The 22,939-nt window shown below is 33.2% G+C and overlaps 1 protein-coding gene across 6 annotated transcripts; it reads left to right on the top strand.

The window, feature by feature from the left end:
• The first annotated feature begins 162 nt into the window (after positions 1-162).
• LOC121115676 (beta-1,4-mannosyl-glycoprotein 4-beta-N-acetylglucosaminyltransferase) lies at positions 163-6,158 on the top strand. Of its 6 annotated transcripts, XM_071887717.1 has the most exons (5): positions 1,372-1,554; positions 3,093-3,347; positions 3,407-3,904; positions 4,527-5,405; positions 5,815-6,158. In XM_071887717.1, the coding sequence occupies exons 4-5, from the start codon at positions 4,762-4,764 to the stop codon at positions 6,050-6,052; spliced, it is 882 nt and encodes a 293-aa protein (XP_071743818.1). In that variant the 5' UTR covers positions 1,372-1,554; positions 3,093-3,347; positions 3,407-3,904; positions 4,527-4,761; the 3' UTR covers positions 6,053-6,158. The 6 variants fall into 6 exon arrangements, with proteins under 6 accessions (XP_040565712.1, XP_040565710.1, XP_040565711.1 ...); XM_040709778.2 differs by lacking the exon at positions 3,093-3,347 and having other exon boundaries at positions 163-1,554; positions 3,697-3,904; XM_040709776.2 differs by lacking the exon at positions 3,093-3,347 and having other exon boundaries at positions 1,356-1,554; positions 3,668-3,904.
• Positions 6,159-22,939: the final 16,781 nt, after the last annotated feature.

Below are 22,939 nucleotides of genomic sequence, written 5' to 3'. Positions count from 1 at the left end.
ATTATTTATACTGTTGATGAAAATTTTATCTATTTCATGAATCGATTTGGCAAAATCTACTAATTTTGTATAATGTGCTATATGTCTGAAACATGTGGCAACTCTATGGCTATAAAGTAACTATAGTTTGAAAAGGTTTCAAACGTGTATACAATATACAGAACAAGGCTTCAATCTATTGTAATATATTTTGTCTTAAAATAAGTAAAACTAATATTATTTATTAGCTTTTTATATAAGAAAACTCCAAGATTCAATACATTTTCTAAGCCAAAGTCCTAGAGGATACTATAATACCCAATATCTGGGGTGGAGAACTCCAAGAATCTACTAATTATTTAATTAGAAATTCAGTAATTAGATTACTATTGATGATCATAAGGCATTTATATCTATTAAATTTACTTATTCATTACGTATTTACGATTAACATTCAATTATAATAATTTGCTAAATAATAATCATCAATCCAAGTAATTAAAATCAATAAATGAGTCCAAAATTACACCATTAATAGATGGATCATCTAAGGAAATTATCTTTTAAATTGTTCATTTATAATTAATTAATGATTCATATAACTTTTTCGGTTCTAACTTGAACAATATGTTTGTACAAGTTACAATTTGTACAAAATCGTAACTTGTACACCACAGCAGTTTTTAAACATCTTTCTCTTCATCTTTCTAAATCCTTCTCTCTCTCTCTCTCTCTCTTATTGCTATATTATACATCAATTCTACCAACTGAAAAGTTATTTATTTTTACAATCATTGCTCCTTCGAAATTGCATGCTACATCTGGTAGAAATGCTACTCCAAAAACCAATTAAATTTTACAATGTAAAAAAATGTTCAGGTATAACATGAAGATGATTTTTCAGCTTCTAGCCTCCTAATAAGCTCACTCTGAGGATGAAACATGGTTACTACTACATACTTTATGTTACTAGAGAGTCTTATACATTTATTATTTTATTTCTATTGTAATATAATGTATATAACTACAAAATGGCTACTAGTTAACATATATTTATGATAAGACAAAATTCGATCATATATAAATTATCAATGATTCAATTGTCCCAATTAATTTAGATAGTTATCTATATTATATGAATTAATTAAATTTTATTTCTTTCATTGCATGCTGTATGGGTAAAATAATTGTCATACATAATGAAGAAAACATAAATTTCACTCATGATACGATAGATATGAATACATCATCAACTGTGTCTCCTAGGCATGCATAAAATCGTTGTTATCTCCGTGTGTATCAGATATTATGAAATTGTAGATTTTCTTGTACGCTTTTAAGAAAATAGAAACTTTTTATAAAATCAAGTCAGGTATATAGGAACAAATCGTCACTCAGAGTGTACACTAGTCTATGGTAATGTTCTTGTAAAGATCAACAACTTATTTTCTTATGGGTTATTCAGCAAAGTATACTATAAGTACTGTATCAAAAATGTGATCTTTTATGATGTTGAAGAAGAAATATATTCGCCATCCAGGACTTGGAATTATATTCATTCTTTTAGTGATCCAAGTAAGTTAAAAAAAAATCCAAAAAGGGTCCATAGTAAGATGTCCCATAAATATTCAAGTAACTTTTTAAAAATCCACTTTTTCTTTTCTATTTGATCTCAGCTAAACAAATACATGGTACATTTTTTCATTCTTGAACAAAGATTACAGGAGTTGACTTGAGCTTAAACTTTAACTATGACTTAAGAGTAGGGAGGATTGGGACATAAAATACTTCAATGCAAATTACAGAAATCCCATAAGTATTATTTTAGTAAATAGATGTAAATTTGTTATGTACAATTCTATATCATCCGCATAACCTCTGAGTAATTGAGCACAACATTTCAACTGGGTTTGAAATTATCTACACAAGATTATTATAAAGAAATGTGTCGAGTTTATTTTATTATATACCTTATGTTGGTATTAGTGTTCAATTTTCGAAACTGTTCCAATACATACAGTAAAAAAAAGATTGCAATGATTATATTTTTTAAAGAGATTGATGTTTTATCAATAAATTAAATATCTTATATACCACTTTTAATTCAAAGTGATAGTCCAATTCAAAATGGGAATAGTCCATTTCAAAATCTATTAATCAAACTCAAAATGAGAACAATCAAATTCAAAATGAAAACTGTCACTTACAAAATGAAAATAATCAAATTCAAAATAAAAATTTATCAATTTAAGAAAATAAGCTAAGAGAATTGGAGCTGTGATACAAAAATTTACTACAGATGCCTGTGCAAGATGTATCGCTAGTGCGTATAGAAACTAAAGTCAGTACTGCTTTAAATATTGAAGATATGGCGTTTTAAAATAATTTATTGTTACGATGTATTTAATTACACTATATATAGGTATATAAGTAACAATTTTTTTAATTTTTGGTCTTATACCAGGGTCATTCAAAAATATGTAGTTTCTTAACGAAAGTCATTTTTTTTTTTAAAGGTCCACAATTTTCAATCCAAATCAATTTTCAAGTGGACTATTTCCACTTTGAACCGGACTATTCTCATTTTGAAATGGATTATTCCATTTTGAACTAGATTATTCACATTTTGAATTGGACTATTTTCACATCTAGGACCCCCTTAGACTAAATATAGAGGCGGGACTGAGATTTGGGAATACTTGTAGGTCCTACCAGCTTATTGATAAAAATCAAAAAATACAAATTTTCAACTATATTTGGACTTCATTCCAGGTTAGCCCTGGGATTAAAGTGTATGTCTATTAGATTTAAAACATTATTTTTGTTTTACGTCTTATCTTTTGGGACACCCTAGTGTACATATTTAATTATCTAATGTATAATTTTGTTTCTGTGAAGGCTTCTATATTCAACAGTAATCTTCATTGAGTTTGGTTTATATAAATTAATAGAACTTTTGAGGCTTGCAAATTAAATAAAGAATTAATTAATTAGTTGTCAGTTATTATTTAAAATATAGGTATAGTGTAATCCAAAATTAGAGTCCTTCCTAAAAATTAAAATAATTATAGATTATGGTTTGTATTACATTATCTATTAATGCTTTTTTATAGGTTTAATATTGTCTTATTAAAAATGAACAATATCTCATTTAATGTACTTGCCCTAGCTTTGAAAAACTTGGCATAGAAGCCTCGTCGCTGACTTACAAGTCACAGCTAGTACACACGTCTTCCGGAATATTTTGCCTATGCAGCTACCATCAGGGAGTCCTGTTGAGCCAGAAAACTACATTGGCTTCCCCTTCAACGATACTATACATTGCAAAGTAGATGGAGTTTAGATTAGGTGAAGATTGAGGCCATAAGGTTTTTGCCCCAAAACTACTCAAAATTGACTTTGTACCATTCTTGTACTTTATTTGCAGTGTGGGTTGTCGCAATAATTCTGACTTTGGTAACGAAATCTTGATACACAAGTCTTAATTTAGTCAATTGACGTTCACGTTAATAGGACTTTAATTCAGGACTACACTGTATAAAACGATTTTTGTCCAAATGATTCCTTCGATTCCATTTTCTGTGAATGTTTTAAACTATGTAGTTATGTAGACAAATTACAAATCCTTTATTAGATTATTAATTATTTATCTAGCTGAGAATTATTGAAAATTATGGAGTAATTTCAGATACCAATTATCACGATATTCGTACCTAGGCTCCATAAAAGTTCTCAGCCAATACATGAATTGAATTCTAAAAGACTTCTTTTAAAAAAATGAAGAAAGTTATCCTACATCGTCTTTTGTACCTCAAGAGTATTGGAAGTTCAAAAATTTTGATGTAGAAAAATGGGATCAAATTCAAAGCATCAACTTGAGAGATGGCCCTTTAATAGACGACACTCAACCAACAGAATATTTCAAGTAAGTTATAGTTAAGATAAACATTAATTTGATTATATTTGGGTTTGGAGCCGTTGACCCCTCCTTTTTTGACAAATTCCCCTTCATTTCATTAAAAATAAAATGACTAATGTTCAAATTTATTAGGGCACAAAAAACTTTTTTCCCCTTGCGAGATATCAATTTTAAAGTACGCCAGATGACGTCACTTCATTAGACGTATGCCATTTTTTCTTCCCTTCGTAGAATTCACTTTGTGAATTCAACTATGACAGTAAATTTATGGAGGTTGCGTACTTATTTAACGAGTAATTTACCCTCATTAGCCCTAACGGATAAAAAAATATTCGATCAGGCAATTAAATTTGGCTACAGAATGATCATATGGTCGTTGTTTCGTCTACTTGGTATGAGCTTTGGTCCCTGGATATAAGATATCTTTGGGAAAGAATAAAAAAGAGCGAAGAGTTAAACGGCTAAATGAATGCAGTTTTAATATTTTTTCGTTCCTCGTTCAATTTTTTTTCCAGTCTGATGCTCTGGCATTCAAAAATAAACGGCGCTCCTTTTGGGTTCAATATCCAAGTCTGATTATAGTTAAGTTATAAATAAATTTTATTCTAATTATTTTATTTGTTTATAGAAATATTTCCAATGCTACTGTATGTTTCATCGAGGGAACAGATTGGACTCTTACATCAAATAAGGACTGCATTTGTAACGACAACTATTTTGGGACAGATTGTGGAATCCCTGACTCTGTATGGTACGGACATTATGCTACTCATATAAACTCACGAAAACTTCTCAAAAGAAGGAAACATCCCCGAAGACTTATTCAAGGGGTTTTAGTTAATCATGAATTCGATTTTTTAGAAATGAGAATTGGATCGTCTATTGATGTTATGGACGCGTATATCATACAAGAATCAAACTACACTACATTTGGAACACCGAGGAAATTAGAGATATATGAACGCTTATCAAGTGGCTGGTTGCGAAAATATCAAGATAAATTGATTTATGTTTTATTGTCACACTTTAATGAAAAATGGACAGAAAACGGTTGGTTAGCTGAAAGTTATATTCGCAATCACATGAGTCTGAAGGGGTTGCCAATGATCAGTGATAAACATGACGATGACTTATTCCTATTATTTGACTCCGATGAAATACCAAATCGCTCAGTGCTACTCTTTTTAAAGTTGTATGAAGGCTATACGGAGCCAATTAAGTTTGGATATCGATGGACAGTTTTTGGATTTTTTTGGCTGAAAGCAGATGATCCTGGTATTTTAAGCCTCTTATATGATTCAAAAACTGAGAAACTTTTGCAACTATATAATGCATGCACGATTGGCATGCTAAGGAAAGTTTATGGGAATAACGCTATGCTTCTAAGAAAAAATGCATATAAACATAAGAAATTAAAAAAAGAATTTAGAGTCTATGTGGCTTCACATGATGTCAAAGTCTGGAATATAGGGACTCTGGGACACTATGCCGGCTATCACTGCTCTTGGTAATTATAATATATATAAATAGATCGTTTTTATTGACGTCACTAATTGCATATTCATTGGAGGCAACGACGCCATCTTGGAGGCTCATATTTCATATTTTTACCAGATAATATGGACAAACCTCCAAATAACCTTGATGAAACTTCATCAAATGGCTTTAAAATATAAAAATGCATAACAAGTCATGAATCTTTATTGTATTTCACAACCTTTTTTTCTAAAAAAACAAAAACAAAAAATAAGCTTATAATCAATTGGTAGTTAGCCAATTCTTTCGGCAGCTAGCATAAAATTAGACAAGTTTAGGCCTCCTCCAAGATGGCCGATTTAATTAATCCTGACGTCACAAGAAAACGCTCTATTCCTATTTTAAAAATTTACATTACTATGTCACACTCATTTTTACAGGTGCTTTCAGCCCGAAGGTATTCGTCGAAAATTGCTCTCCGCTCAGAAAAATGATAAACCTCGCTGGGGGGATTATCCAGAAAAAACTAATTTAACATACATTCAGAAACTCATCAAATCTGGTGAATGGTTTGATGGAACCCATCCTTATATTCGTGCTCAGCCCCTAGATAAATACTACGCTCCTTCCTATGTTCTTAAAAATTCAAAAAAATATGAATATCTTTTGTTTCCATAGATCCATCATGTCATCCCATCAAAATATTTAGATATAATTGATTTTTACCTGTTAGACTTTAATTATAATTTTCTCATAATAAAATTATTGGTAATTGAGACTAAAATACTTTGATCCAGGGTTTCGTTTCTTTTTGGCTTTTTGAAGTGTATTATAATGAAAAATATGAATAATGTTTCGTAAGTTCTTGGATGTGGTTTCAAGGTATTTAGTTTTGCAACATGGTTTTCCATAAAACGTGTTTTTATAATATTGTTCTTTTTCATAACAAGGGTAGTAAAAAGTAATCTGTTATTTTTACAATAGATGACTTTACTAAGGTATATCTTGTCTTCCATAAATGAAATCGGTTTACGTTAGGCTCCGTTAAAAAGATAAGATTTCGTACTTAAAAAACTTCTCGGGCACTTTTGTGATTGTTTGACTCAGTATTGTTTTTGTGTGCGTCAAAGATGGACATTAGTGAAGAGAAAATACGCCCTATTTCACAGTTTTTCTTCGATAAAGGCGAAAACGGAAGTCAGGCGGCTGCAAATGTGAATAGTCTTGATGGGCTTGATACTCCAGTAGCAATTACTTGCAATATTGGTTTCGTCGATTCTGTTCCGGAAATTTTGATGTCAAAGATGCATCACGCTCTGGAAGGCCAATTGTCGAAAATCTTATTCTGTAATCGTAATTTATTCTGCCTAAAGGATAGATTTTGGACAGGAAAACAACCAGGCCACTAAAACAGTCCTCGCTTTCATGATCAAATATGCAGGAGGAAAGTATATGGACGTTGTCACTCTCGTACCGGTGACAAACTTGACCACTAGATTTCTGTTACACCAATATAACTATATCATGAAGTCTTTGTGGGAAATTGGATTCAGAATTGTTGCCATTGTCTGTCGAAAATCATACTATCAATAGAAAATTTTACACTGAGTATCTATGGGATAAAGTTCTACAAACATCAATCCGTCGTCCTTAAGACAACACGAAGAGGATATTTCTCTTAATAGATACAGTGTATAAATATAAATATATACAACTGCTTTCAAGGAAATGAATATTTTGTTGCTCCTAATATTTAACTTTCTGGATCTACTTTTCTACGTCCCAACTTTGCTCATATTCGAGAAATTTATTCTATGGAATCAAGTTTTCAAGTGAAATTAGCCCACAAGCTGTCTCTGAAAGCTTTACATCCTACAGCCATCGAGAAGACTTGCAGATTCAATTTTCCACGAGTCTACGATTGGGGCTCTCAAGTTATTTTCCAAAACTAACCCTGAATTTCTTGATACTGCCGAGTTTCTTGAGTTTATAAGAAATCAGTGGTGCATTCTAATCATTGAAAACTTGGTCACAAGAAGCGAGATACTCTCAGAGAACGCATCTTCAAGAAAAAATGACGCCTTTGGGATTTTTTTAAAGAGTTCGCAATATTTATTGACGAGTGGAAAAAGTTCGAATGGAAAGGACTCAATTCAATTTGACCCAATCGAAAAGAGATTTGGCTGATACTTTTCCAATTTTCAATCTTATGTATTGTACCGACTGCTACGCAAGACAGGCAGATTTTGACAAAAACCGCAACCACTCATAGTCTATGATGTAACTATTGCTAGAATTTTCAATTTAATGTAAAGTAGGGACTGCTGGCCAAGAAAAACAAACTTTATAGAATCGCCGTAGCTCATGGACAACGCGCTCAGGAGAAGTTATTCTCTTGAATTCAGTGTGTGTTCGCGCCCAGGTAATTCTTAGAGAAACAAATATACTTAATGTAAGATGGAGTAAATGTAATACTTTAATGTTTACTTATACTTAATCTGTGCAACTCCATCTAACCAAAGTTGACAAAAACACACAACCACCCATCTACTATTACGTCAATATTAAAAGCGCGGTGGAAGTTGTAGACGCGTTATGGTATAACCTTGTATTTCTATTAACCTTGATAAAATCTAAAATACAGTGAAGATAGATTATATAAATATTGAAAGCGCCCTCTATGTTATTAACATACCTATTTATTACTTCTACGATTTGAATGTTTTGGTCAGCTATGACGGCGACTACTTATTTTTCATATCAAAACTCTTGGTAATTATATTGAAAACGTAGAAGGAGCCAATCAAAAATTTTCACAATCGGATTAAATAGTTATAGCGTATCATTCTTTTTAAAACTAGTTGTTCAGCGATATCTTTTATCATTGATTTGAATAATATTAGTTTATTCATTTTTCATAAAGTTTCTATAGATTTAAAGTTAAAGTATAAAATATTTAACATATTCACTCCAGATCTTTTCCCCTACGGATCCCCTAATACACATAGAATAAGTAATATTTATTTCCATATGAAAAGCTAACTGAGGCGATTAGTTACAATCAGCTCTGACAAGGAAGGAGCGAGAATTACTCCGACGTCAGTTCTCCATTCTACTTTGAATACTACAAGGACTTATAATTGTAATTCCACAACAAACCCTGAGGGTTTCAACCCGTATTTAGTTATCACACACAAATATTCAATCCGGTTATGTATATAATTGTATGTAGTGAAAATGAAGTCCACTCTTAAGGAATTAAACAAAAATAACAACAGGTCAGGAAAAGAGAATTAACTCTTCAGTTTGCCAACTAAAAAAACCCAAAAAAAAACCGGTTGAGCCACAAATTGCACCCAATTTTCATTTTTAGCAATACTACTGTAATTATGGCAGTAGACCCCATTTAAACGGGATTCCAATTTAGTTTACGACTAAATTTGGCAGTTCTAAAATAAATTTATATAAAGATGTTTCTTGAAAACCTTATGAATGGGAATGGTGTTTTTATTCCAGTATGGTAAGCTTCTCATTCGGACCTCAAGGTTGTTCGTTTTCCAAGTCTTATGTATTTTATCCAGGATATCAATAAGATAATAACAGACGCTGAGAACACAGCAAACAACTGCTTTACCAGTTTGCCAGAAGCAAGCCAGAGCCATTTTGGTGTCTCACAATACCCACCTTTTGACATGGCGGGCCCGAAAAGGAGTCACCGTTGGGTCATATGGAGGTATGACTTTAGAACCTATCTCTCTTTATTTGGATACATGTGTTCACAGAAGAAGGCAGCGTTACTCCTTTACTTTTTTCTCTCAAGTACAACAGTTGCACAAAGCACTGCAACTAAAGCCCAGAGAAGATGAAGACTCTTATCCGGGGCATAAATGAAGCATTCTTCCTGATTGAATCTGTATTTTTTGAGCGTTTCTGCCTGACAGATTCTAACTTCCTATAAAGAGGATTCCTTTTGGAACTATCGTGAATAATACTTAAGGTCCAGCTGGGACGACTTTTACAGAATGTGTAGACCCATTCCCGTTAGATGAACTCCGATAGAGCCGTTCTCATTTCCGATAATACTCCAAGGGAACACATTGTACGAAAGTAGCAATTCTCGTTGAGACTGTTATCGGGGGGATGTCCAACATTCAAAGAAGCCCTGTAATTTGTGTGGGTATACACTTGTACCCGCTGCACTAGTTGTCCTGCAATTGGCTAGAAGTGCCGCTAGTCCAATGACACTGATGACTTTGCTTCCTGTAGCAAGTCAGTGGTGAGTAACACTGTTACGGGGTGTACGTTCCACGTCTCCCTTTCAGAACCCTCTCAAATAGCCTATGTCTACCTGATCGTGAATGGAGAGTTGGTTTCCTAATAAATCGATTTGTGTGCCAAAGTGAACCTTCTCCCAAGGAGTATGGCCCCTACGTTCCCAAGCTCTAAAGTCACTGGTCATATCACGGTATATAGAGGGAATAAAATGCCAACTTATGGCCCTGTGCCTTACCCATTCTGATGAATGGGTCCGATCAAGGACGATTGGAATTTCTTATTACGGATGTGGACCAGCTAATTTTGGGATCTTAACCTGACGTAGACCTGAAGTTGGTCTTCTTACACTCACCTAGTTCCCTGTGGCATGCTGTTGAAGAATGTGATGGAAAAATGGAATCCTTTAACCGTGATTTTGAAGAACTTTCCGAAGACTCCCCTGGTCATATTGCTATGCACTCAAAGGCTGAGGTTCTCGTTGAAGTTGATGGTAAGGCAAGGTATATACGAGCACGTCCGGTACCCCTGGCTCTCCGCAGACAAGTAATTGAAGAGTTAGATGAACGCACCAAAGAACTCCTAACAGTCAATATCCCTATTGGTTTGTTCCGGTACTCAGTTTCTTGTGAGGAGGAACTTTGAAGGCGTATGATGACGACGACGATCAACATCAAGCCACGAATGCTGCAAAGTCTGGGGATTGGTCCAAAGTCGAGTTTAGAGCCTACCTCAGGAAGAGGAATTGTTTCTCTATTCAGAATGAGTTGCTGTAGGGAGGGGGGGGGGAGGTATTCAGCTGGTAGTACCCAAGTCTCTGCAACAAATTTTTTTGGAGGAACTACACCTGACCCACCGTGGCATTGTGAAAATGAAAGCCATAGCGCGGCAGAAATTGTGGTGGCCCAGTATCGATATGTCAAAATATGTCCCCTTTACTCCTGCCGGTACCGCATTCATTTCGATTATGCCAAAACAAACGGCAAAGATGTTCTGGTACTGATGGACTCGGGATCCAAATGGATTGAGGCTGCAACTATGTCAAGTACTTCCACTGAAGCGACACTCAAGCAATTATTCTCGTGGTTCACAAGGCTTGGATTTCCTCGAATTGTCCACTCAGATAATGGACCTCAGTTCAGTGATTCATGCTTAAAACCAAAGTTAAGCGAATGGGAGTAAGGCACAAACTCTCCCCTCCATATTTCCTTGAATCGAATGATCAGACAGAAAGAGCAGTTAGAATTGTGAAGAACATGCTAAAAAAGAAACCAAATATTCTCTAGATGAACTAATTTTCTTATATCGCTCTACATCGCTCAATGGTGGGCGAACTCCGGCTGAACTTCAGTTAGCTCGTCCAGTACGAACCTTCCAAGATGGTTTCATTGCCTCCCATACACCACCTCTACTGAAATCTGAATCAAGTTCCCTATTGTAAATGATAGAGGATACACCAAAGGAATGAAGATATGGTGTAAAAGTTACCATAAACGTGAGGAAAAATGGATCCCGGTGACCCTAGTGAGCAAGATTGGCGAACTAATCTGGACTGTGAGAATCTGGGACCATGTTGACAAGGCACATTAATCAACTTAACCCCCGGCTCAATTGTTGGAGGGGGAGGGGGGGTGATGTTATGTATTTAATTTATAGTATTAAATAGGCCTACTTTACCAGTTCTATCTATCACAGTATTTTTATACTTTAAAAAGAACTCTATATTTTAGTACCAAGTACCAAGAGTATCTTTTAACTGGACGTATAATTAATATATAGAAAATGGCTACAAATCTGATATATTACTTAGTGTTTTACTATTAGTCTGAGACAGTTATATTTTTTGTTGGACCAAAGGAATTCGGACCAACAAAAAAGCTGGGTCTGGACCGGTCTTATAGAAAAATCCGGTCTAGATCGGTCCAAAGGAAAAATTCGCTCTAGTTCTATCCCATAAAAATAAGTCTAGACCGATTCTCAAACTAAGTTGTTTATAAAATGTATTTTCAAGTACAATGACGTCATGTGATGTTTCAACAGAGATAGATCGGATGAATTTTAATCCCGTCTTCTCTCATGGAATACGTGATTTCAGACATCTCTTGAGATGAATGATCAAATTAAAAGTATCTCCTTTCGATTCCTTCTACCTTCCTTTGGTCCTAACTTTTAGAGAAAATAGAAGTCCACTTCTTCCGGTCTTAATTAATTAAAAATGATCTTAGGCCTTAGCAATTGTATATATTGTGTAGTTTTGAGATTTTTTGAAAAAATCAATGACGGTTGATCTAGAAAAAAACGAAATTTGGTCACTCATAATAAAGTTAAGACCGGAAAATCGATCCATAAATTGAGACCGAAAAAAATCTGTCCACATAGTGAGACCGAAGAAAAATAGGTCTGCGGTCTGGAACGAAAAATATGCCTAGAAAAATCACATAAGACCCAAGCGAAAAAAAAAAAAGAAAGATGATGCTTGACCGAGTCTGACCACTAATAATTAAGTGAAAAAATCAACCACGTGTCTTAGGTTATGAATGACCCCTTATATGCTCTATTAAATAACATAAATGTACAATATATGTATAAACGAATATATATTTATTAGGCGTTGACACTAAACGGGGTTCTACTTATTTCATATTATATTTCAACCATTCAAATTTCTTTTTTTGAGAGATCATTTGGCTGTGGTTTGAATTTCTCTTTTTTCTTAGAAGGGTTAAACTTTGTAACGAAATAGTTATTGTTATGATATCATAAATAGGAGTATATTACATTTACAGGCTCGATTAGGTAATATCCGGACTATGTAACACATGGGCTGAAATGCCCCAGGCTTAATAAAGAAAAAAAATATATTTTTTTAAATTATTATTTTTATGATTTATGTTTTCTATTCGCTTTATGAAGTAGAGTCCCCATAACCTTTTTCAAGCCATTGCTTAGCTTGACTGGATTTTTTTTTTGCATCAAGAAAGAGTTTATAATTAGAATACGATATTATTTTAGATACATTATTTTGGAAACAACAAAAAACGCGTCATACTTAGCACAATAGCTAACAAACTAATGAAACAAATGGTCATGAAATTTTGACAGCTGGATTTTGAAGGTTGGTACTAACTGAAAATGTGATAATAAAAAATAACGCCATCTATATGTGTCCATCTGTCATAATATCCGAAAAATATCTTTTAGAGCTATAATTGACTTAATAGGAGGTCGAAAAGCAATTTACCACATCCCAATTCTCGAAAAACCTAACTTTTTTCTAATAACATTAGCTTTTTTAAATAAGCTGCGATGTAATGTATTTTCCTTTCAGATGTTTCATTTCATAAGTTGACTCTTGTATGATTTAAAGCAATTAATTGTCTCTACATATTATGAACTTAAAAAAGATATATCATAGCATTCTGATTTTGATATTAGTTTATATCAATCAAGGGGTCCTTTATCTAGAATTCGTCTCATTTCATATTATTTTATCTTTGATACTTATTCTGATCAAATTATCAATTCAATGTATTACTAATTAATCACTATTACCTAAATAATAATTAATCAACAGTTGGCAACAAGAAAGATATATAAGACTAGGTACATGCGACGTGCTTACACTTCCACAAAAATTAAATCTTGCTAATTGCTCTAAATTAATTAGGTCCAGATCGATCTAATCGACCTTGTATCTATATTATTATGCAATTATGTTAGTCGACCTTCATAATTTATAAATAATTATTATTTGGCACATTTCTTTGCCCTTTTAGAGTGGGAGGTCTCTTTCATCATATAGGTCGACATAAAGGGATTTCTAATCACTCAAAAAGATATAATGAAATACATAGTTTGAAACTCTGTGTCAGAAGGTGACGACAACTTGAGTTCATCATAAAAAGCAATGGAGCTTTATACGACCAATTATGGAATAAAGAAATACCTTTACTTACGAGGACTTTGAAATAAGAGAGCTTGGAAATGAGCCTACTTTGATCTTTAGATTAAAGATAGGATGGCTATTTCACCCAGATCGGAAGTACCAAGATCCAAAATAAGTAAACGAGTAATTTATTAGCTATGTTGCCAGACATTGTTGCCTTCAACGGCATTGGGGTTCCCCTGATCTGGTTCCAGGAGGGTTACAGGCTCACTGCAGCCATGTACATCGACTTTCTTGGAAAAAAAAATTCACAGCTATTCAAAGAAAATTAAATTTTTGAAGAAAAAACATTCAAAGATCAAATTTCAAATCTTGTATTTTTTGAAGAAAAATTTCAAAAATGTACGGCTATTCACGAAAAATTATTATTATTATTATTTTTCAAATATTAAATTCAGGTACCCCACCCCGTCTTACTATAAGTGTATCTAAACTCAAGATACGAACAAAGGTATGGACTGAATTAAACTCGTAAGCAGAGATACGACTGTAAGTACTTTTATATTAGATCTGCGGCATAATTGTATTTAAGTATGTCATTTAGACGTCATGTGTCAAATAATAAAAATTATAATTATATTTTTATTAGTAAGAAAAAGTTGGAGTAAAGTCAGCAATGGAAGAGGATTTCGTATACAGTCGAGCGTTCTAATTATTTCAACATCCACATCATAAGATATCAAGATATTATTTGAATCCATTCATATTTTCATAATTTGAATGATCTCAATAATCATTCACACACTTTAGATAAATGAAACATTTGTCTAATTACTTCGTTAACATTTATTACTGGATAACACTTGAAATGTTGTAGTTTAAAGAACGAAATAAATACCTCCGCCGACGAATTTTTGGCCGCTGTGAGTTTGTTTGTTAGTTACCAGGATTATCCCAAAAATAAAAGATCGATTTTGATCTTACTTAGTACGAAGATAAAATATTGTCACAGTAACAGGCCATTAAATTTGTATGGGTTCAGTGTCTAGTATCAATGTAACACAATACGTAAAAATCCATAGTTCACCATAACTTTTTAACAATTTGAGATTCATAACTCCTTTTTATTTAAGGTGGAGGTTTTGTACTCTACCGAGTGTCACTCTTATTTGTTTGTTTGATAGTCAACAGGATCAGGGCAAAATTTTGAGAGGTCGAGGTAATACAAAACGTAAAAATGTATAATTGCCATAACTTTAGGACTCAATTAGATTTTAGGGGGAGTTTTTGCTATCTACGGAATGACGATTAAATAATAGCTGCTCAAGTTTTGCCCATTTCAATCAATTATTAGTTCCTACAAGACACACGAATTCGGTGCTGGTTAATTGCAGGGCCTACCCTCAATACTTGCCTATATACTGTTTTCCAATGGGTTGAGATCAGTCAGGGATGGATTCCAAAAGCGGTTCAGCAAATAAAAAGTATATGACAGAACATAAAACTTCTGGGGGATTGTTATCAGTATGGACACTGGATAATGGTCAAAGTATTCCTAGCATAGGACCTTGTTTTATTTGAGATAGAGCTGACAAGGACACGTTTAAATCATTACAACTTTGACATTGGGATGCGTGGAGCCTCCCTTAGAACTGATTAAAGATTTCGTTTCGTATCTCGAAAATGCTTTGATATTTTTGAAAACGTTTTGTTTTGTATATACAGAATAATAACAGCTGCAGAAGTCTTATTTATGAAACCTTTGGATTGTGGTTTATCATACCACTAAAAAAACATATAAAAGGCTTGTCATAATTATATTTACAAAAAAAATCAAAAATCTATAGCTATTTATAGAAAATTACATTTTTTCAAAAAAAATTTCAAAAATAAAATATTAAATTTTTGAAAAAAATCAAAAATCGACAGCAGTTCACAAAAAATTACATTTACAAAAAAAAAATCAAAGTTCAAAAATACATAGCTATTCATAAAAAATTTCAAATATTAATTAAAACAAAATGTAATTTCAAATATTCAATTTAAAAAAAAAAAAATTCCCAAAATTAAATTTTTTGAAGAAAAAAAAATTAAACATTTTTGAAAGAAATTTCAATTATTTAATTTTTGCACTGCTGCATAAATTTACAGAATGAAGAAAAAAAAAATTATAGTCAAAACAAAAAAAAAATCCTTAATTTTTGAGGGGGAGGCTACAGGCCCTGCGGCCCACCCTCTGTGGACGGCTCTTTTAATTTACCTAAATATTTCTATGAAATATATGCATGTAGGACATCTTATATATACAAAAATGAACATATCTATCTTCCTCCTTCGTTTTTGCTGCCTAGCAACAGTTTTTGTTTTCTTCTAGCTCTATCTACTATTAAAAAGAAAAGTGAAGAGAAGATTGTATTAGTCAGTTAATTCGTCTTGGATGAACACTTATGAGAATTCAATCTATTCAATATTTTTTTATTTAGTAACATGAAAGGAGATTCCATTAGCCAGTTAATTTGTCTATGATTGCACACTTATGAGCATTTTATTGAAGCATTGGATATTAGGCAAGATACTATGTTATTTGGAGGTAAAGTAATTTGAATGTTGTTTTGTTGTTGTTGGTGCATGTATTAAGCGATCTTCACTTTAAGCAAGTAAGGAGTATGTAAGTTTAATGATATCACATCCACTTTGATTACCATCCTTTGAACGGACAGACTCATACTTACTAGTATGATGTACGTAAATAAATTTGACATTTCTTTTTTGTTTTTATGTTAACTCTACACATAATATATATAGTACTTGATGGATTATTATTATAATACTTATATAAAACGTATTATATGGATATGTATTGGTAAATAAATTTAATTCGATTACAGCTGTGAGGAACCTCGAATGTAAAAACCACAGCGTATATTAATCCCTTTCCAGTCTTTTTGTCAGTCCAGGTAAATTGTACTAAAAATGATAATTACATATGATACACATTTGCAAAAAAAAACCAAAAAAAAAAAAAAAAAAACAACCATCATAGGGCAGCAAAAACTTTATCATAATAGTTTCATTCACAAAATATACTTGATTTACTAACATTATTTTGATTTCTAAAACACGACCGATGAAAACAAAATACTTTTTTAATTTTTTTACAAAGTTAGTTTGATTGTATCTCGTAACCTTTTATAGGAAAATAAATAGGAAGAAGGCTCAAAATTAGTTTGTAGTTGTTCATTTTTGATTCAATTTTTCCCCAACATAGAATTATTATTCACAACTATTGAAAAGTGTTGACTGATTAACAAGAGGTAATTCGTGCTGAACCAATCAACGTTTAGAACTCAAAATCGCCAAAACAAAAGTAATGCCCTTTATTTAGATATATTATCAGGGGTATCCATAAGGGGTGCGCTGGGATGTGTTTTTTTTTTGCTTATTACTAGAAAATTTAATATTTAAAATTTGTTTTCTAAAATTTTAATATTTGAAATTTTTTTTTCTAAAAATTTAATATTTGAAATCTTTTGTCTGAAAATTTAATATTTGAAATTTGATTTGTGAAATTTGTTTCAAAAAAATAATAATTTTTTTTTGTTCAAAGCTGTAGATTTTTGAAAAAGCTTACAAAAAATTTATTTTTTTGTGGATAGCTTTGGACCCCCCCTTCCAATCTATTCCTGTTAACTCCTTGATTATGATTTGTAAAATCGATGGACAAATAAAGTCTATAGATCTACTGAAGAGTCTTATTGTGTGTTACCTCTTGTCAATCAATTATTTTAACAAAGAACTTTTTAACGGTTTTAAAAAGATTTTTAATTAGCCAATAACACCTTGCATAAAAAGTGCAAAAGAAGAACATCATCCCAACGAGGAACCGCGAACGGCTCTTTGAATGTTGCCGCACTTTTATTAAATTTTCTTGTTTAGAGTGGAGTTTTGTATGGATGAAATCAATGATAAAAGTCCAGCGTAGAATGCGCATGTTAAAAAAATAAAAAACAAAAATCAACATGGTGACCCTTTCAATTTGAAGAATGTTTTTAAGGAGATAAAAAATAATGCTCATGACGTTTCATTAGATCAGGTACAATCAGCTGTGACAAGAGAGGACGGAGAAAAGGATATAGACAAGGACATGTCGATCTCCAATTCTACTCTGAGTCCAACAAGGACTTACAATAATAACTCCACAAAAAATCCGCCGAGTTATGTTCCGTCTTTTATGAGCACACACGAACGTTCAAACAGGTTTTGAATATAATTGAATCTATTTAGGAAAGGAAGTTCATTTCTGAGGAAGTAAATAATAATGACAACTGCTAAGGAAAATAAAATTCATTTTTCAGATAACCAATTCCAAAAAAACGGTACAATTAAAAAAGTCAGACGATTTACGATCACTCCCTGTGCATAATATTAACTGTGTACTTGGTAATGTCGGAGAAGTTACCTTTTTTTTAGTGGAATCGAACAAGAATCTATGAAAATATTATACGACTTCAATAATTAATGAAGGTTGAATTATTTAAATTAATTCATATTTCGATATATTAAAGCATAAACAATTAGTTACAAAACAAATGTGGTAAAAATAACCCTTGAACTTGATCTATGAATTTCCATTCGGGTAATCCAAGCCGTTGAGCGTCACCAGTACCCCCATCCACGCCGTCAGCAAGTCTCAAACGTTGGAGAGGAAGAAGAGCTCTGTCAACAAGGCCAAGCTGGACCTAGTGGAGTTAAAGAAAATAACACAGGCTAATCCCTTCAATCCATGAGAGGCCATATACGAGATCTAGGGGTTGCACATCAGACTGTCTAGAGAGTCATTAAAAAGTTTGTGGAAAGTGGCATATGAGAGTGGAGAGGCCACTTTTCAATCCACCAATAAAAGAAACCCATATCTTCCGTTGCAAGACTCTTTTGAATGCGTCTTTTGAGTTCTTTTTTGACACTTCCCCCTCCCTACAGCCCTGATGCGATGCCAACCCCCCCTCGAATTCATCTTTTGGGTGTATGTCGAGGAGAAGGTCTGCAGTGTCTTTCATCCAAAGATCAAGGCCATCATAGCCACAGTCATCCAGCACTGGGACGGTATGACAGAGGACTACATCTGCAGCGGGTGGCATGCCTTCTGCTGCCACCTGGAAGCCATCATTGATGCCAAGGGTGGCTACATTAATGAATAAGAGAGCTCAGACACACATCTACTCCTACTATTGATTTTGTTGAAATTCTATTATTAATAATTAAATTATATCTTGTTGAAGTTTAAAATTCAAAGTACTCAGATATTAATAGACCACTCGGCTTAAGGATTTTCTCCAATCCCTGGTTTCAACTTTTTGTAGATTGTAAATAAACAAGAAGTGATTATTTCCCAATTAATTATTCATTCGTTACACTTCAATTTTGCTATAATAAACGGATACATTTATTTCCTGTAGTGGGGATCTTTATTGTATTTTGCTCCTTCAACTATATTAATCCCACACTGATAAATCCTTAACATTGAAACAATCAAGGATTTGAATAGTTTCTAAACCAAGACTCCCACATCTAGTCCTCGAATTTGTATAGAAATTATCTATGAAAAATATAGCGGGTGTACACACTTTTTAAAATGAATTCCCATATGCTTTTTTTGAAATACATAATTAAACAGTAATATATATACTTAAATATAATTCTAATATTTTTTTTTCTGCACTTTTGGTATTATAAATGTTGAAGGTTCCACTCTTTAGCCATTATACATTTTATCCCTTCAAAATCATTTAACAGGCCTCTGTTGTGAACAGTAATTTTAATTCAGGTGTACCATGAGTCCTTTCCTGCCTTATCCTTTCACTCTACGAAATGCCAACAATCCCTACGTTAATGATTGTGCCACTCCACCACTTGTCCCTCCCTGCAAAGACTCCTGCAATGTATCGTAAAAATATCCATTTTGACAAAAAGTGACTTGTGATTTAATGTAAATATTATTTAAATTAAATAAAGTTAGACGATTTATTATACAATTGTAATTCTTAGAAATTTATATCAAAATGGTATTTTTTAACTATTTTTAAAAATATTAAATAATTAGCATCGGGTATCTATGGGGAATAATTGTTCCATCACTAGTAAAAATATGAAGTGGCTTATAAAGGGTTTTTCATTAACAGGGCTCACATTTTTTTTTTTTAAATAAAACGAAAACGGTTTGAGATATCGACGATTTCTTTATTTGACGTTAAAATACATTCAAGTTAATTTATGAATGAAATTCGATGTCGTTTGAATGACTACCACGTGAACGTTTTACGAAGTCCAATCGTTGAACCCAATTTTTGACTACTTTTCCGCATAAATTGGCTGAAACTGCAGCAATTTCGTGTTGAATATTTGTTCTGAGCTCTTCTAACGTCGACGGGTTATTGGTGTAGACCAGGGCTTTCACGTGACTCCGAAGAAAATAGTCTAGAGGTCTTAAATCGTACGAGCGAGGCGGCCAATTGACTGGTCTATTTCTGGAGATAAGACGCTCACAAAACTTACTCTTCAATAAATCGATTGTAACATTTGCTGTGTGTGAAGTTGAAACCACATATCGTCCAAGTCCATATCTTCCAATTCAGGCCAAAAAAATCGGTTATCATGGCGCAGTAACGATTTCCATTCACAGTAACGTGGCGATTGTCATCGTCGACGAAAAAGTACGGCCCAATGACACTGGCAGCATGCAATCCACACCAAATAGTAATTTGATGGGGATGTAATGGCACCTCATGAATCACGTGTGGTTTTTTCGGCCCAATACCGCATATTTTGCTTGTTAACAAAGCCATTGAGCCAAAAATGTACAATAACAAATATGACGTAGTTTTGGAAACCTATCAACGTAAAGTGTGAGCGTCTCTATTGAAAACCCCTTTAGTAATAAATGTTTCGTCAATCTAAAGTGTGTCCTAATAATAACCCGGTAGTCTTTTGAGGATTTGAATAATGGAAATTGCATTTGTGTAATATTTTTGCAGTGATGATTATCGTTGAAATAGTAAATAGATGTACTAAGGGCTTTATATTGAGAAAATTATATTTATACTTAACATATGCTATTATTTCGCATGGAAATATAAGCGTAAATTTGATCAAGATGACTTTGAAATGATCTCCTTATGTGTGTCAAATATGAAATTAAATTAAATAATCCGAGAGGTAGTTAAACGATTATTATTAATAATTTATATCAAAGAAAAATTCTTGCAAATTTACAGAAGCATTATATAAAGTAACAGCGGCTCCCATCATTACAAAAGCAAGCTCACATTATCAGTATCTCACAAATGAATCTGAGTTACATTTAAATTTTAAGACTGTTATTTATAGAGTGGTAAACAATATGACGTGGAAAAGGAGTTATACTTTTTGTATTTACATCCAAAAAATGATTTTTTTTCCTAAAAGTGTTATCATTATTATTCCATTATTGAGAAGAGAACATCAAAGAATAAAGTTATAGCTAATGGATATGCTCACGAAAGACGGGGAGTAACAATGAGGGCTTGATTGGGAGTTATAAGTGTAAATCCTGGCTTGCCTCGGAGTAGAGTTGAAGATCGATATTGGAGTAATTTTAGCATATTTGTCTTTGCTATACCGGGTGGTCCATTGAAATCGGAACACTTACTAATTCAATAATTAATTATGGTTGAGAGATTGAAATTGATTCATATTTTGATATATTAAAGCATGAACAATTAGTTACAAAGCATAACAAACCTGAGCTCGCTAGCTTACGTACAAGTCGAGAAAATGACACATGACGTATCGACGAATATCCAATCGAACACTTAAAACAGTTGGGCGTCTCCAGGACCATCGTCTACCCCGTCAGCAAGTCCTTAACTTTGTATAGGAAGAAGGGCTCCGTCAAAAAGTTCAAACTGGATCCGGAGGAGTTAAAGAAAACAGCCCAGGCCAATCCTTTCAAGTCCATGAGAGTTAGAGATCTAGGGTTTTCACACCAGACTGTCTAGAGAGCTATAAAAAACGTGGGTGGAAAGAGCCTTGTGAGGCTGAAGAAGCAATGAAAAAACCCATCTCCTCTGTTTAAGAAAATTTTAAATGAGTCTTTCGGGTTCTTTTGAATCCCAGTACAGGCCTAATGCCAACCCCCTTAACTATACCTTTTGGTGGCATGTCAAGGGGAAGGCCTACAGTGTCCATAATCCAAACAAGAAGGTCCTCAAAGCCACTTTCAGCTTGCTCTTGACCCCATGATAAAGGACTATATCCGTAGCGGATGCCAGGCCTTCCGCCGCCGCCGCCTCTAAGCCATCATTGCCACTAAGGACGTCTAAATTAATGATTTAGAGAGCTCAGACACACATCTATTTGTAGTATTAATTTTATTGAAATTCTATTGTTAATTAATAAATCAAATCTTGTTGAAGTTTAAAAACTCAAAGTGTTCAAATTTCAATGGACCACTTGGCATAGGGAGTAGGATTTGTGTTAGTTCCCTTCTTCTCACGATTACTTGCAGCTGATCTAATAAAACGTCATGACAGCTAAGCACCCCTCCTCCCAAACAGTCTCCAATTTTTCAAGATGACCAAGATAATTTTTGATTTCTTTTTCTTAACATAACGGCAGTTCATATTTTATGCAACTCTAGTTATAACTTGTGTTAGACTGAACTAAAGCTGCATTCACTTATGTGCGTATTGCAATTTTTCAATCCAATTCTTCTATTTTTTATTAATATTCCTATGACATACTTTAGCTTAGCTTCTCCTAGAAGTTGCTCAGACCTTTTAACACTATCTCATATTATTATTTTATTTTTTTTCAAAATTTGTATCCTTAATTGAGGTTAAATTAGGAGAATGATGAGTAGATTTGTAAATCCTAAGCATTTTTTGTAAGTAAAAAAAGAAAACCGAAAATTAACATGGTAACCCTGACAATATGAAGAATGATTAGAAGGAGAAGGAAATAAACACAAGTTCAACTCCGTTGCAAGGAACATAGGGAGGATTCAACAAGGACTTATTCTTATAACTGACCAAGCGTTACTCATGAGAACACACACTCGTGGTTACACTTTAAACTTCGAAGTTATCTCCTCCATAATGAGACTATGATGATAACAGCTTTAGAAAATAAAAATAAAACACCGTTTACGGTGCCAACAACAATAACAAATCCTTAGTATTTACTACCCTTCAAGATGAGTATGTTGCTTAACCTGTGAGGGAATGTGAATTTCCGTTGAAAAATACCTCGGTTATTCCAAGGTTAATAGCAATAAAAGGTTATACCACTGATTTTTGACTTCCACCACGTTTTTAATATTGACGTCATAGTAGATGAGTTCTTGCATGTTTTGTCAAAATCCGTTTGTCTTG

This window comes from Lepeophtheirus salmonis, chromosome 4 (assembly GCF_016086655.4).
Source record: "Lepeophtheirus salmonis chromosome 4, UVic_Lsal_1.4, whole genome shotgun sequence".
NCBI lineage: Eukaryota > Metazoa > Arthropoda > Copepoda > Siphonostomatoida > Caligidae > Lepeophtheirus > Lepeophtheirus salmonis.
The sequence above is the reverse complement of the archived record's forward strand: the minus strand, read 5'-3'. Positions and strand labels throughout refer to the sequence as shown.